The 16,231-nt window shown below is 36.6% G+C and overlaps 1 protein-coding gene across 1 annotated transcript; it reads right to left on the reverse strand.

Annotated features, from left to right (window-relative positions):
* Positions 1-8,411: 8,411 nt before the first annotated feature.
* On the reverse strand, positions 8,412-9,356 carry LOC122484252 (olfactory receptor 52M1-like). The gene has a single exon (XM_043582244.1). It carries the CDS (start codon positions 9,354-9,356, stop codon positions 8,412-8,414), a length of 945 nt encoding a protein of 314 aa, XP_043438179.1.
* Positions 9,357-16,231: the final 6,875 nt, after the last annotated feature.

A 16,231-nucleotide genomic window follows, 5' to 3' on the forward strand; every position in this document is an offset into this window, starting at 1 on the left:
TTCATGTTTTTGCTTCTGCCTCTAACATTCTCTCCATTTCTCACATCATGTCTTCTCATTTCCTGCTAATTTTAAGGTTACAGATAGAGTAACATTGGACTTTTTTTTAAATCAAGTTATGTTTGTTACATTTCTATTCCACCTGTATTCTTCTACTCTCTCATTTATCACATTAGTAAATATTTATTAAACCAATATTATGACAGTCTAGGGGTTTAGTAGGCAGTGATGCCAGTCATATAACCCTGGGGACACTGACCTCATACAGTGATGCCTCTGGACTTAGGGAAAGGAAATTATGTCTTGTTGTGTGCCATTGATATATTAAAATGTTGTTGAATGAGTGAGTCAATCCATGAATGAATGAATGAATGAATGAAAGGAGAAAATGAATAATTTAAAATGCCTTAGGAAAATTGTAGGTTAACACCCTTTCCAGAAAACAATTACAACATCATCATTGTGATTGTAGTCATCACAATTAAAACATTCATCAAGTGTTTATGATATACCAGGAATTTTGCTAAATTCTTCATAAGTGTGATAATCTCTCGTTATAGGCACGTACATACTCACACACACAAACACACTCACAACCTTATGAAGAAGGTGCCATTATTTTCAGCATTTTATGCCTGATAATGTGTGCCCCATATCTGAATTATTGAACTTCACATCTTCCTTGGAGATTGTAGTTGCTAATAACCTGGTTTTTCAATTTCTTGATCTCTTCTCCTCTAAAGGTCTTATTCTCTATCCTGTTGCACATAGTACCCCACATTCCATAGTCTAGGTTTTATTACCAATAAACCTGAATCTTTCATAATCTCATATTCATAATCTCAAACTCAAGTCATCCATTCATCACTTGCAACCTTATAACTTCCAAGCTTGTTCCCTCCAGTACTGTATGTTCAACAATCCATTGATAATATTCATCTTCTTCAAACCATCACTTTCTGATTTACTCAGTGTAAAATCCAGGATCGGACTCTTACATGGGGTCTAAACTCCCTTTCCTTTCTTGTGATCTTATCCTGGTGAATATGATCGCCTTCATCAATTTTACCCTGAATATACATACAGGGTGTTCTGCAGCAGAGACCTAAACAAGATAAATTTCTTATCATATAACCTCATAGTAAATAATAAGTGCAACAACCTTCTGTCCTCTGTTTAGTATTTAATCTAGAAAGATGTGGTAAGATTCAGGTCAATTGTCCTACAAAAACTACTGGACAGCCCATAGGCAAGGGATCAAGGGATGTGGGAAAAACTTGTCTCTGTTTACAAAGGGGAAAAAGGCAGTCACACATACTCCTCCCTCTCCCACCAATATATACATACATACATGCATACATGCATACATGCAGGATTTCAATTGGTTGACATTTGTTGAATGCATGACACAGTATATAGTTAATTTCTGTAAATATCTTGTGCACTTGGAAAGATAATATATATAGTCTTTGTTATGATATATAATGATCTATATATATCCATTAAGTCTAGTTCTTAATCATGTTGTTTAAATCTTTATCTGTATCTTTCTTATTGTTTCATAATTTAATGAAAGAGATCACTTAAAAATCTCAAAATTATGATTAAATTTGCTTATATCTTCTTATAATTCTTCCCCTATGAGAGTGAACAACTGGAAATTGGCTAGGACTTCTGTGACAATGAACTCTGACCCATGTGGGAAGTCCAGAAAGCTCATCCACAACCTCTACAGCAATTAATCCAAAATGGTCAGGACTTGGTCAACAACTGCCAACTGCTTATTTTTTTTGTCTCCACTTCCAACACAGGACCCACTACAAATGTGTTAACTAAATCAATCAAGAAGCTCACCTTTAGTGAGCCCACTACCAATTTCCACATACTGACAACCGTCATTCAGAACATACCTCAGGCCTTGCATGTTATTACCTTCAAACTTCCCACTCTTCTGACAGACTTTGAATCTCTGCAAAAGGCAAAGAGTGATGACCAGTACTATTGCTACAGCAAACTCAAAAAACAGTATCTGCTTGTTCTCATTTGTTTATTTCCACAACTGTATTAATGTTTTAATGTTTTTTGAATGTTTTAATGTTTTGTAGGAATTATTAGTTGCATATAGGTTTTAAAACTTCCTGAATTTTGGTTACTTGAATTTCTTTCATTATCAAATAGCCACTGTCATATCTAGTAATGTGATCAACCCAAATACTAACTCTGTTACTAATGACATTTTTACAAGCAATTGTTTTTTGTACAAAAGTCTTCAGAGATTCAGACAGCAATTTCATGTGTTAAATACTGTGAAATACTGTATTGTACGATTCTGGAATAACTGTGAAATGTACTCATCAGTTTATTGGTGAGCCATGTTGACTGATACCAGCTGATATATCAAATAGTAATGAGAATGTCATCTGTTAGAAAAACAATGCTTCTCTCAGAAATTTGATTGCAATCTAAAAAGGTTGCCACATCTCTCTTCTGAATGAGTGATGCGAATAAGAATTGTAAGTTCCTGTTTAGAACAGGAATGTTACAACATTAACATTTTTACTCATTTGCACTGAAAATAAGGAAATCCATTTACAGTGAGTATCAGGATGCTTTTCATGAGAACAAAAGGGAAGGTTTCAGAAAGACAAATACTGTATGATCTCACTTACAAGTGGAATCTAAGTAAAGAAAAAGCTGACTTCATAGAAACAGAGAACAGGATGGTGACTTCCAGAAGTAGAGTGGGGGGATGGGGTGCTGTAGGTCAAAGGGTACACATTTTCAGCTAAGAAAAATAAGTTCGGAGAATCTGATGTACTGCAGGTGACTGTAGCTAATAACATGGTATTGTGGACTTGAAAATTATTGAGAGTAGATATTAAGACCCACTCAGGATGACCACAGACACACACACACACACACACACACACACACACACACACACATTAGTTATGTGATGTGTTGGATGTGTGTATACCAAATCACCATGTTACACACTTTAAATATATACAACTATATTTGTCAATAATTCCTCAATAAAGTCAAAAAAATAAAATGGAAGCAGAGAACAGCGGTTACTAGGGGCTGAGGGGAAAGGAAAATGGAGAGATGTCAGCCAAGGGGTACAAAATTTCAGTTACGGAAAGTAGATACATTCTGAGTCTCATGTATAGTGTAAGCACTATGGATAGCTGTACTGTAAACTTGAAATGTGCTAAAAGGATAGATCCCAAGTATTCTCACCACATACAAAAGAGAGGAAACTATGTGAAGTGATGGATATGTTAATAAGTTTGTAGCAATTACTTCACAATATACACATACACAAAATAACCAAGTTGTGCATTTTAAGTATATAAAACAAAAAAGGGTACATTATTTAAAACATGGTCTAAGTAATAAATATACATTGGTAAACATTAAAAGTGAAATTTTTTAAATGGCAGGTTTCATGTATGGGGCCTATTTGAGATTTGTGCCCAATGAAACGTTTTGGAACTTACACTTCCAAGATTGTTTTGAATAAATTTGAGCAAATACCGATGAAGATCTGTACCGAGTTAAATGTTATGATCTGAAAAAAAATATTTTCCTTTCTTTAAAAAATCTGTATAGTATTAGGTTTCCCTATTCTTTTACTTCAACATCTCTGTATGCTCTTTGTACTACTTTTATACAGTATATGATTATTTTTAAACTGATTTTTAACTATAGTCTTTTGCATTGACATTAATTATTTAGATAACTGGTTTTGCTTTGCTATTTTTATTTTGTATTTTAAGTTGTCAGGTAAATTTTCTGTTCCTTTTGCATTTTCTAGATTTATTATTTTTATCATTCTGGTTATCCTCTATTAATTTAGTAATTATGTTTCTAATAATTGTTACTAGTCTCCATGGAAATTAAAACATACTGATGGCCAATCTTGAATTTGCAGACTTCAGAAGTAATTCACACACAAAAAAATAATTTATTTCTCCTAGGTTTTTGTATTACTAAAGTTGGAATTTCCTTGATTTTGTTTGATGAGCACATTAAATCATTTTCCAGAGGAAAGGCTTCAGACTAGTTTACATACTATAGCAGAGACAAAGATTCTTCAAATAAGACAAGGATAATTTAGAGTCTTTTCTCAGAGGTTAGGATGACACTGCAATATAGAGAAACGTCTTTAAAGTCTTTAAATAAAGACTCACAAAATACCCATTGTGAGTTGTTTTTTGGGTTTTGGGGGGTTTTGTGTGTGTGTGTGTGTGTGTGTGTGTGTGTGTGTGTGTGTCAGAACAGTATTTTGATTTTCTTCCTTTTTCCTTTGGTTGCTTTTTTTTTTAATTTGTTTTTAAATTTGAGAATGAGAGAGACAGAGAGAGAGGCAGAGAGAGAATCCTAAGCAGGCTCTGCACTATCAGCGCAGAGCCCAACACAGGGCTCAATCTCAAGAACCGTGAGATCATGACCTGAGCCGAAGTCAAGAGTCAGATGCTTAACTTACTGAGCCACCCAGGCACCTCTGTTGTTTAATTTTTTAATATAAAAATATTTCAATTGTATAATCACAAAAATATAGTCATTGTCATTGTGAAAATATTAAAATAATCTATATCATATAAGGTCAATATAATACCACATGCAACATCTTCCTTTAATATTAAGACCCTACTGTTAAATAGTTACTTTGAAAAGACTATTCAAACTGAATGGAAAATCTGTTTGTAGATTTTTAGTTCATCACCATAATTTTCTTTCTCTTTTTTTTCTTTCATTTTATAATTTGTCTCCAAACTAAGAATATCCAAAGGATACCCTATTCTGGAGGCAAAACATTTCTTAAGTTCTGTGGCACAAACTGACATAAAAAACCTGTACATGAATTATACAAATCAGTTCTCTTAAAAATTAACGCCAAAGACTGTGCAATAAGTAAAGCCTCAAACATGTCCCCAGTTTCTTTATAATGGAAAGTCACCACGGAATTTCTTTCTCCTCCCTTCTCTGAATTCACCGCATGCTGTTCACAAATGCCTCTTTTTCTGTTATCCTTTTCTCCTGTTGATTCCACGATGAAATCAGATATGGTGAAATCTCATACCCATGGTGGCAAATTTTGATTCAAAAACACATTAATTATTAGAAATGTTTCCTGAATAGGAAACTTAACCACTGTGTTATCTGGAAAGCAATTGGTTGACACATATATTATAAATGTAAAACTTAGGAATCTAAGATTTAAAATATCTCTTAAATTTACTTGGAATGTGATCTGTGAAATTATGATCAACTTTAAGGGAAGTAGATATAGGACTTTTGGTATAATGGGTCAAATCAATCCTGTGAAATTGAGGGTATCTGGGTGGTTCAGTCAGTTAAGCCTGGGACTCTTGATTTCGGCTCAGGTCGTGATTTCACAGTTTGTGAGATCGAGCCCCATGTCAGTCTTTGTGCTGAGCGCGAAGCCTGCTTAGGGATCTCAATCTCTCTCCCTCTCTCTCACTCTCCCTCTGCCCCTCTCCCCTGCTTGTTCATGCTCTCTCTCTCTCTCTCTCTCTCAAAATAAATTAAACATTTTAAAAATTCTGTGAAATTATGATCAACTTTAAGGGAAGTGGAAGCAGAACTTCTGGTATAACAGGCTCAATCAGTTTGCTGCCATCTTAAGAAGTCCCGGCCAGGGGCGTCTGGGTAGTTCAGTCAGTTAAGTGTCTGACTTCAGCTCAGGTGATGATCTCACAGTTCGTGAGTTCGAGCCCCATGTATGGCTCTGAGCTGATAACTGACAGCTGGGAGCCTCCAGCTGCTTCACATTCTGTGTCTCCACTCTCTCCACCCCTCCCCTGCTCACACTCTGTTTCTCTCTTTCTCAAAAATAAATATTAAAAAAAAAAAAAAGGCAGCAGCAGCAGCCCACGCCAAGGATCACAACAGCTCTCCTGTAAGGTACACTGCTGATATATATCTTAGGCCAACCTCCAGGGCAGTTCCTGAGACTACCATCCTTACAGGATCTCTCATCTACAAAAATCATCTTCCCTGCCTTTCTGTTGGAAGCACTGAGTGACTACTACACGCAAATAAAATAACAGTGCCAGGAACTTGTGCTCCTGCCCATGCACCTGGTTGTGTCTTCTTCCTGGAGTACACTCAGGTGTCAGAGAGCTGAAAGAAGGGCCGGCTGCCTGCCCACCTGTTATCCTGTGGGGGGAAGGGATACAGGATGGCAGTAGAATAGATAATATCTCATGGAATACATGGCAACCGGCACATGACTTCTAACGACAGGTCCCTTCCAGGGACCTCTGATCCTCTTAGTCTAGTGTCCTCTTAGTCTACCTGATACAACCAAGATTTGGGCTTGGGAATCACATGGGGAGAATCTCTCAGCATCAGATTCATGAAAATAATAGTTTCATCCACATGTATAACAAGCACATACAGAAATTATGGACATGGACAATAATCATTGCAAAAAGTATATTCAGAACCCCCACTACAAGACTTTCCAGCCTATAAACATACTAAATGCAATAGTCTAAAACTTTAAAATTGTAACTTGAGTCATTGATTTCCTACTGACAGAGGTAGGACGAGTACTTCTATTATATAAACAATACATTTTCCCAACAGTACACTTTCAAGATAGAAGAGAAGGGGCACTTTTGGGGGGTGATGAAAATGTCTTCTACTATGATTGTGGGGTGGGTTACATGGGCCATACATTTGTTAAAACTTATCTAACTGTCCACTTAAGATCTGCCAATTTCACTGTATTTTTACACTCAAAAAATGAATTCATACATTACAAATGCAACAGTCTAAAATTTGTTAAAAATGTAACAAGTCATTGGTGTCTTAATGACAGAGTGAACACACATTATCCGAGAAGAAAGAGAAAAGACTGGAAAAGGGCACCCTTGATAATTAACCTGGAACAACAGCTGTAAATTAAGAATGTCTTAGGCAAATGTAGGTGAATGGGCATGGAGGCGAAAATTTCAGCATGTTTTCAGATTGTCTGTTTTCATCATCCTGCAACTGCTGCTTGAGTGAATTTACTCGTAATTGGCCAGACCACCACACTTATATGTTCAAAATATGTGAATATTTACCTTAGCTAAGACCTTCTCCCTTAGGACGTATACAATTCAATATTCCACGTGAATCTCAAACCTGCCATGTCCAAATTAAATGTATTACGGTAGCCCTCAAACTGCTCCTAGTCCTGCATCCATGACGTCAAAGGAATAATGCCAAATGTATGCAGTTTTCCAAAACAGAAAAATTTACACTCTACTTATAGTTAAATTACATATGGAGTGTTAGTGAATGCAGAGATGTTAGTCTTTGTGCCTAGCTATGGATGTTAAGTTCGTAGGATAAAGACACAAGGAGTGAGAAAAAGTTTCACAGCACAAATATCACTCCCCTTTTCAGATGGCTGCTAGTTTTTAAGTAATATTTTTAAAAGATGAGAAACATATAGTGGGGAATCTAGTGAAAGCTGAGGAAAATGAACAAGAAAAGAAGATAGTCTTAGATATTGGGGTAATAAAAAGGGGAAATATTTAAATTTGTTAATAACAGAGTTCACATTCTGTGTCTTGATATGAAGTTCAAAGTCAACTAATCAATAGGGAAAACTGAATGTACATGGTAGCCTGGTGGTTTATTGTAACTACTACCAATCAAATTTGAAATATATGGAACTACACTTTAGCAGTCAGTAGAATCCAGAATATGAAGTACCCCGTGCCTCTATCAAAATTGCTCTAGAAACCATAGAAGCCCTAATACCAATGTTGGTATTTTCACACAAATACATGTTTCTGAATTTAATTTTTATTTTTATATTTTTGTTTTCCTTGACTGGGTGATCATTTCTTCTTACTTACATTTTTAAGTATTTGTGCATTATTAGTCTATTCATGTACCTTGAGACATTAATTTGATATAATTTGACTAGAGATACAACATTTATTACCTGTTTTTAAAAATCACAGCTATATATATGCCTCAATATTATTTCGCTTACTACTCTATAAAATTCAGCATATAGATCTCAGAGACCTCTTCCTTTTTTTTTTTCCTAAGTATCTTCATAGGTTTGTTTCTCCTTCTACCTACTGTTCATTCTGTATTATAACTCCCTCTGAAAGGTACATATTCAGAATGAGATGAACAAATTCATCACCAATATTTATTAAATAAGAAAGGTAAAATAATTTGCTGAGTTAATATTCTTAGAAATTCTAGACATATGATAAATAACAACTTTCAGGTGGTAAATGCAATTCAGCCTGTGGGAACAAGAACAGCTAATTATTTTCCCTACATCATCTCTATATATTTCTATATATAGATGATTTCTAGGTATTTCTATATATCTTGAGCCATCTCTTCTATTGATCAAGCTAAAATCAGACACCTTTGACCTTTAGTGCTCTAAGAACATGCTCCTGTATTTTCTTGGTCCTTACTCCGTACACAATGGGGTTGAGAAAAGGGGGCACCAAAAGGTACATATTTGCAATAAATATATGGACATGTGCAGGCACATTTTTCCCAAAACGGTGAGTGAAAATGGAAAAACCGGCTGTGGAATAGAAGACAAGAATAACACAGACATGTGATCCACATGTGCCCAGAGCCTTAAAGCTAGCTTCTCGGGATGGCAGCTGGAATACAGAGCGCAGGATGAAGGCATAGGATACAGCAGTGAGAATGGCATCACATGAGCCAATGATAGAAGCCACACTGAGGCTATAACGTGTGGTGGCTCCTGTGTCCACACATGCCAGCTTCACCACAGCCATGAACTCACAGTAGGTGTGGGCAATGGTTCGTGTTCTGCAGTAGGGCAGCTGCCTGAGCAGGATGGGATGTGGAGAAAAGAAGGCTACGCCCCGAATCACCACAATAATACCCATTATGGTGATGCGCGCATGGGTGAGAATGGTAGTATGGTGCAGTGGATGACAAATGGCCACGTAACGGTCAATGGCCATGGCCAGGAAAAAACCTGATTCCATGGTGGTAAAGCTATGGATGAAGAACATTTGGGTCAGGCAAGCATCAAATGCAATGTCATGGGCTCCAAGCCAGAAAAGACAAAGCATGCGGGGCAGTGTAGATGTGGAGAGGACCAGGTCAGTGACGGAGAGCATGCACAAAAAGAAGAACATAGGCTCATGGAGACTCCGCTCTGCCTTCACCACGGCCAGGATGGTCACATTCCCCACCACAGCCACCACATACATGGAGCAGAAGGGAATCCCAATCCAGACATGCAGGTGCTCTAGTCCTGGGATGCCCATCAGCAAGAAGGTGATAGGAGAGGGACGAGAGGTGTTGACAGGAGGCATGACGCTTTTCCCTTTGCTTTCTGTCACTACTTCTGAAGATGAAGCTGCTATGATAGATGATCATTACCAGATGCTGAAAACATGAAGATTCAGTTCAAGAAGACCCTTATGTTAAAAACAGTTCAAATTCATAACCAGGTGTATTTCAATTCACTAGGACCAAAGTAACCATATTTGCAACATCACATAAAATAACTGTGTTTGAAAATACAGAAAGATAATTCATGTATCATTTCATATTATCACAAGGGCAAATAAATCACCTTAACTCCGTAAAAACATTCCCTGTCTATTCAATTGTACTTAATTCAACAACTGTTCAGTAAGCAGTGACTGTGTGACAAATCATGTTCCAGGCACTGGGAATAAAGTAATTCACAGATCAGATTTATTCTCATGGAGGTTACACTCTACAAGGAAAACATCATAATATGATAAACAATGACTAGCATGTGTGGGTGACAAGAATGCCATATATAGGGGCACCTGGGTGGTTCAGTTGGTTACACATCTAACTTTGGCTCAGGTCATGATCTCACGGTTCATGGGTTCGAGCCCTGTGTTGGGCTCTGCGTTGACAGCTGAGAGCCTGGAGCCTGCTTCAGATTCTGAGTCTCCCTCTCTCTGTGTCCTTCCCCCACCCATCCTCTCTCTCTCTGCCTCTCAAACATAAATAAAAAATGTTTAAAAAAATTAAAAAAGGAATGCCATATATAAGTTGATCGTCTGAATGACAGAGCTCAAGCCTTCAGAGCCTGAGATATCAAAGCACGAAAAACAGGAACAAACAGAAATGGACAAAAATATCAGTGTGTCCCAACACACTCATAAGTCAAAGGAGAAAATGGTAGGAGGTGAGGGACAATTTCTCTACATTAATAGCTTCTCTGCATCTTCACTTTTCCTCTGCCCATTTTAGAAAAAGATCAATTGCATAAACAATTATTTTGAAGATATTCTAAAATTCTCTGCTTCATTTTATTCTTTCAGAAATTTCTGCAAAAGATCTAATTTTGCATCAATTATATGTTATAGATAACCTGTCTTGGTATATTTTCATCTATTGCTCACTGTAGTTCTCCATATCATTTACTACACAGTATTTTGTCTTTCCTTTCTACTCCTTCTTATTAGTACCTGTCTGAAAATTACATCTGTAACATATTTATTCTTTTACAAGTGTCAAATCCAGTGTCAAATATGGTAAGTGCAGTTAATATTTAAACAGTGTATCTATGCCTACTGATAAGTTGGAGTCTAAGAAAGAGTATTCTTCAGATTCCCCAAGGTGAATAATGCAGTATATTACTCCTCAGGATGCAGAAGTTCCCTCCAAAGCCATTTTGAGCTTCCCTAACAGTAGTAATCAGAAACTATATTGGAGGGTTCAAGAGTTTGAAATTTTCCACTCGAATTTCTCAGTCAGTATTTCTCTCCAGTGAGTGGACTTTCCATGACTATAAGTAAGCAAGCAGAAATCTTGTGAAACTTTTGGGGAGTTATTGTAGGGATTCTTGTTTTAGGCAGGAGACTGCACAAACCACACTCGTAAGTGATTTATGGGATAGAAAGAAATTATCTCTTCTCTCCTGATTTAAGAGGAAGAAAGTCATAATCCAGACAATCAAGCTTTCAGAGTTAAATATTAAATTTGGACAACTAGAAATTTGTAGGACTGCATGTGGTAAGAGTGTGACATCGCTTGGAAAATATCTTAATGATAGCATGATATGTCCATCTTTGGGATTGTTTCTTTAATGAGAATAATATATTCCACGCCTTCCAGATGTCATTTACCACAATCCATATGTGGCCAACAGGAAGCATAGTATATTACAATGTCATGTTTTTCCTATTGTTTTTTCCTATCATATACCCTTTAGAGACATATATTCTTCTGAAGAAAAATATATTGATAAGGATCACACACACACACACACACACACGAACAACATATTTCTTAACCTTAATGTCATTCACTACCTTCCCATACTCAATGTTTCAGACTTGTATCAGTTCACTGTAGAGATGGACCTTTCTTGAGTGGTCTCATTTATTCATCCAGAAAACCATATTATGATACACGCAGAGCAGTCATTTACTGGATTGGTAAATGGCCTAATGATGTCCAAAACCTCAATTACTGAATAAAGCATATTCTTTTATACTTCTCACAGCTCCAGGGAAGAAATGAGCCTCTATGGCAAAGAAGCCATGGGGCTATCCCCAGATAAAGGGATGAGCGAGGAGGCAGGGGTTGGGAAGGTTACAGAAGAGAAAGACTCTTAACTTGATACAAATTATTTGCTTGTAGAGAAACCTTTGGTACTTGTTTTCTGTTCTCCCCTATGTCCTACTGTAGCACTGACACTGAGTAGTAATGCCTTCAGCTCTTGAAGAGGAATCTGGTTGTCCTAGGTCTCAAACAAGTCCTCATAAATATTATATGTACTCATTAAAACCATACATAGTTATCCCTTCATATGCTTGGCAGAATCATGAAAACACACTTAAACTCTCCAAATATCACTAACTGAAGGATTGTTTTCTAGGCTTCTACATTTACTAACCCTAGGTTTTCCTCTTGAACAGTACAGACATGGCTTTTTGAATTGATTCGTGTGATAAATACACTGTAAATAAGTAATTTATAAGGCAATAGATTATCATGAGTGGGGCATGAATTCTTTAGAAATGATAGCAGTAGACCAAATTAAGTTTTGTGACTCATAGAAAGTGTCATTTAGACTGGAATCTAAACAATATATGATATCTGGTCTTGGGAATCTGTTCTTCCATTAGGAAGAATAATCACGACATAATGAATTTAAATCTTATGTAGTCTGGACTCAAAGAGTACAAAGGTACAAAGTAGATAAGATTCTATGGGTAAAAAATGCATACATACATACGCACACTGTATAACCTACAGGGAATTTTAGAATCGAATGTTTAGACCACTGGATTTGACTTACTAAGTGTTCAATAATACAGATAGAACGCATAAGTACAATACAGAACATTGGAAAAGAAGAAAAATGCACAGAAGGATATACACATTGGTTCCAAAAATATTTTTCCCAGAAGCATACAGGATAGGAAGGATCATTATGATGACATCCTCTTAAAAATACCAACCTGTACATGAGTCCAGATATCACAAGGTATCCATATTTTTGTTACCCATATTGTATTCCTTCAAGTAAGTCGTGCAAGATAAAAATAATTTCAAAAGGAGAGATAATCCTCACTTCTATGATATCCTTAAAAAAGATCGTTGCCTCCTAAAATCTGGCTCTTTCATAATTTCATCCATTGAGAATAAAAAATGTTTATTTCCTCTGCTTAGAGATTTATTTCTCCTCCATTGAATCTATGACACTCAGAAAATAAAGGGTGGCATTTGGAGGAGTCTCGGTGTCCTAAAATATTTTACTTAGGTCACTCCAGCTAGCTCCTTTTCTCCGCCTTCTCTACTTGGATAACAAAACTAATTAGCTCAAACAAGAAACTGACTCAGAGCCAACAAGCAACCCAAAGATACAGCTTCTATATGGAGCAGCCTCAACATGATATTCTCAGAGGATAAGCAAAAATAACATTTGACACAAACAGGTCCCTACAGAATCATTGCCAGAAGGGAGAATAATTTGTATACTTAGTAATGACTGATAATCTACATTATCAGTCCTAGTAATTTGCCTGTGCATACCCTCAGGTTTTAACTCCAGATGTAGCCATCCTTCATAATATGAGATGCCATTTGATTTATCAACCATTTAACAGGATATGAAATCCTAAAGGGGACTGAAAAGGAAAATAACATATTCTTTATTCCTTTGATTAGACCATTTTAATTCCAACCTGAAACAAGTGATAGTGACTTCATTTCCTTTGGATATATAACCAAAAGTGGGATTACTGGATCATATTGTAGTTTTGTTTTGTGTTTTTCATTTTTGAGGACTCCATACTGTTTTCCGTCATGGCTATACTAATGCACATTCCCACCAATAGTGTACAAAGGTTGATTTTTCTCCACAGCCTCTCCAACCCTTATCTCTTGTCTTTTTGATACCAGACATCCTAAAGGTGTGAAGTAATACCTCATAGTGGTTTTGATTTGCATTTTCCTGATGCTGTGTGAAGTTGAGCACCTTTTCATGTACATGTTGGACATTTGCATGTTTTCTTTTGAGAAATGTCTTTTCAGGTCCTTTTCCCATTTTGTAATGTTTTTGTTGTTGTTGTTGTTTGTTTGTTTTGTTATTGAGTAGTATGAATTCCTCATATATTTTGGATATTAACCCCTAATGAACTACACAGCTTGCAAAAAATTTCCTATTCCATAGACTGTCTTTTCACTCTACTGAGGTTCCTTTTGCTGTGTAGAAGTTTTTTAGTTTTATATAATTCCATTTGTCTACTTTTGTTTTTGTTGCCTGTACTATGATGTCTTATCTAAAAAAAACCACTGCTCAGACCAATGGCAAGAAGCATTTTCCTATGTTTTCTTCAAGGACTTTTATTGTTTTCAGGTCTTACTTTAATTCACTTTGAAGTCATTTTGTGAATGATGTGAGATAAGGGTCTATTTCATTCTTCTGCATGTGGATATCCAGTTTTCCCAACACCATTTATTAGAGACATTATTGTTTTCCCATCGTTTTAGCACCCTTGTATAAGACTAGTTGATTATACATGTATGGACTTATTTCTGGGTTGTGTACTCTCTTCTATGGATCTATTTTTCTGCTTTTATTTCAGTACCATACTGTTTTGATTACTGTAGCTTTGTAATATATTTTGAAACCAGGAAGTGTGATGCCTTCAGCTTTGTTCTTCACTTTGCTTTTCACTATTAGCGATCTTTTGTGGTTACACATAAATTTTAGTGGGTTTCTTTTCTACTTCTGTAATAATGCCACTGAGATTTTGATGGGAATCACACTGAATCTTTGATCACATCGGATAGTACAGAAATTTTAACAATATTAATTCTTCCAATCAATGAACATGATGTCTTTCCAATTATCTGTGTCATTTTTTATTTCCTCCATCAGCATTTTATAATTTTCAGCATACAAGTCTTTTACCTCTTTGTTTAAGTTTAGTCTTAAGTAGGGGCACTTGGGTGGCTCAGTCAGTTAAGCATCTGACTCTTGGTTTCGGTTCAGGTCATGATCTCATAGTTCGTGGGATCAAGACCCACATTGGGCTCCATGCTGACAACATAGAGTCTGCTTGGGATTCTCTCTCTCTCCCTCTCTCTCTGCCCCTCCCCTGCTCTCTCGCTCTCTCTCTCAAAATAAATAAACATTTTATAAAAAGTTTATTCTTAAGTATTTTATTCTTTTTGTTGCTATTTTGAATGGGATTGTCAGTTTTTCAGATAGATCATTGTTTATGTATCAAAACACATATAATGCGTGTATATTAATTTTGTATTGTGCAACTATACTGAATTTATTTACCATAATAAATTAGAAAACTTAAACAAAGTATTCACTAGTAACAGAAGTAGCCATGGATTCTGGAATTTATTCTTGTCATGTTAGTCTTCAACTGGCTCTCCATCAGAGGTGCTAAACTCATTTATGTGTATTGTACTGGAAGGCTCCATCCCACATTGTCCCATATTATAATTGCTAATTTCCCTCAATGCCTAATTTTTTTAGTTAGGACTCATTTCACATCCTCTAAAAACAGAGATAACTGGTTAATATTACACCATGTACTAAAGTTGAATTATTCAGATATATATTTACATGCATATGTTTATATAGCATATGGATATGGATATGGAACTATCCACTCAGTATTTAACTCAATATACATGCTTCCCAACCTGAAAACAAAGGTTTTACAACCAATTTTGGAATAAGTCATTTTCCAACTATGTAGAGAACAGTGATGTATTTACAGAAACCTTCAGTTTCTGGCCTACAACTAAGAGCCCACTGTCCCAGGTAGGATGTTTCATTAAAAGATCTTATCAGGGGCGCCTGGGTGGCGCAGTCGGTTAAGCGTCCGACTTCAGCCAGGTCACGATCTCTCGGTCCGTGAGTTCGAGCCCCGCGTCAGGCTCTGGGTTGATGGCTCGGAGCCTGGAGCCTGTTTCCGATTCTGTGTCTCCCTCTCTCTCTGCCCCTCCCCCGTTCATGCTGTGTCTCTCTCTGTCCCAGAAATAAATAAACGTTGAAAAAAAATTAAAAAAAAAAAAAAGATCTTATCAGAGTTGAATGTGTGACAACAGAGATCAAGTCTTGCAACAGCATGAAACACCTATTTGTGCCCACATGCATGGTTGAGCATGGTGCCTTCTTCCTCACCACAGCTCCCTGCACGAAGTAAAGGAGATATCTCTTTAAAGTAACAACAGGGAAGACACAGATAACAGTTATGGCCAAGCAATGTACACATTCATCTGGCGACTCAGAAGTTTGGGGGGCATTGCATGGATTATCTGGAGGAGATAAGCAGTAAGAAGGGAAAAGACCCACAGAGACATGAGGCAATAAAAGGAGGATTCTACTGTATCTTATTGATCCAAGCAAATATTACATTATTTCTTGCTTAAATGATTTCAAACACTTTTAAAAAAAATTTTTTAATGTTTGCTTATTTTTGAGACAGATAGACAGAAACAGAGTGCAAGTGAGGGAGGGGCAGAAAGAGAAAGACACACAGAACTTGAAGCAGTCTCTGGGCTCTGAGCCATCAGCCCATCACAGGGCTTGAACCCATGGACCACAAGATCATGACCTGAGCCAAAGTCGGTCACTTAACTGACTGAGCCAACTCATTTCAACTGATTTCCAACTGATTTCAAACACTTTTAACCTCAATTCTCAATACCTTCATAAAACATTTTC

The sequence above is a fragment of the Prionailurus bengalensis genome, chromosome D1 (assembly GCF_016509475.1).
Source record: "Prionailurus bengalensis isolate Pbe53 chromosome D1, Fcat_Pben_1.1_paternal_pri, whole genome shotgun sequence".
Lineage (NCBI taxonomy): Eukaryota > Metazoa > Chordata > Mammalia > Carnivora > Felidae > Prionailurus > Prionailurus bengalensis.

Coding starts and splice junctions, on each gene's coding strand:
- LOC122484252 (XM_043582244.1), bottom strand. CDS start 9,356: ATGCCTCCTGTCAACACCTCTCGTCCCTCTCCTATCACCTTCTTGCTG.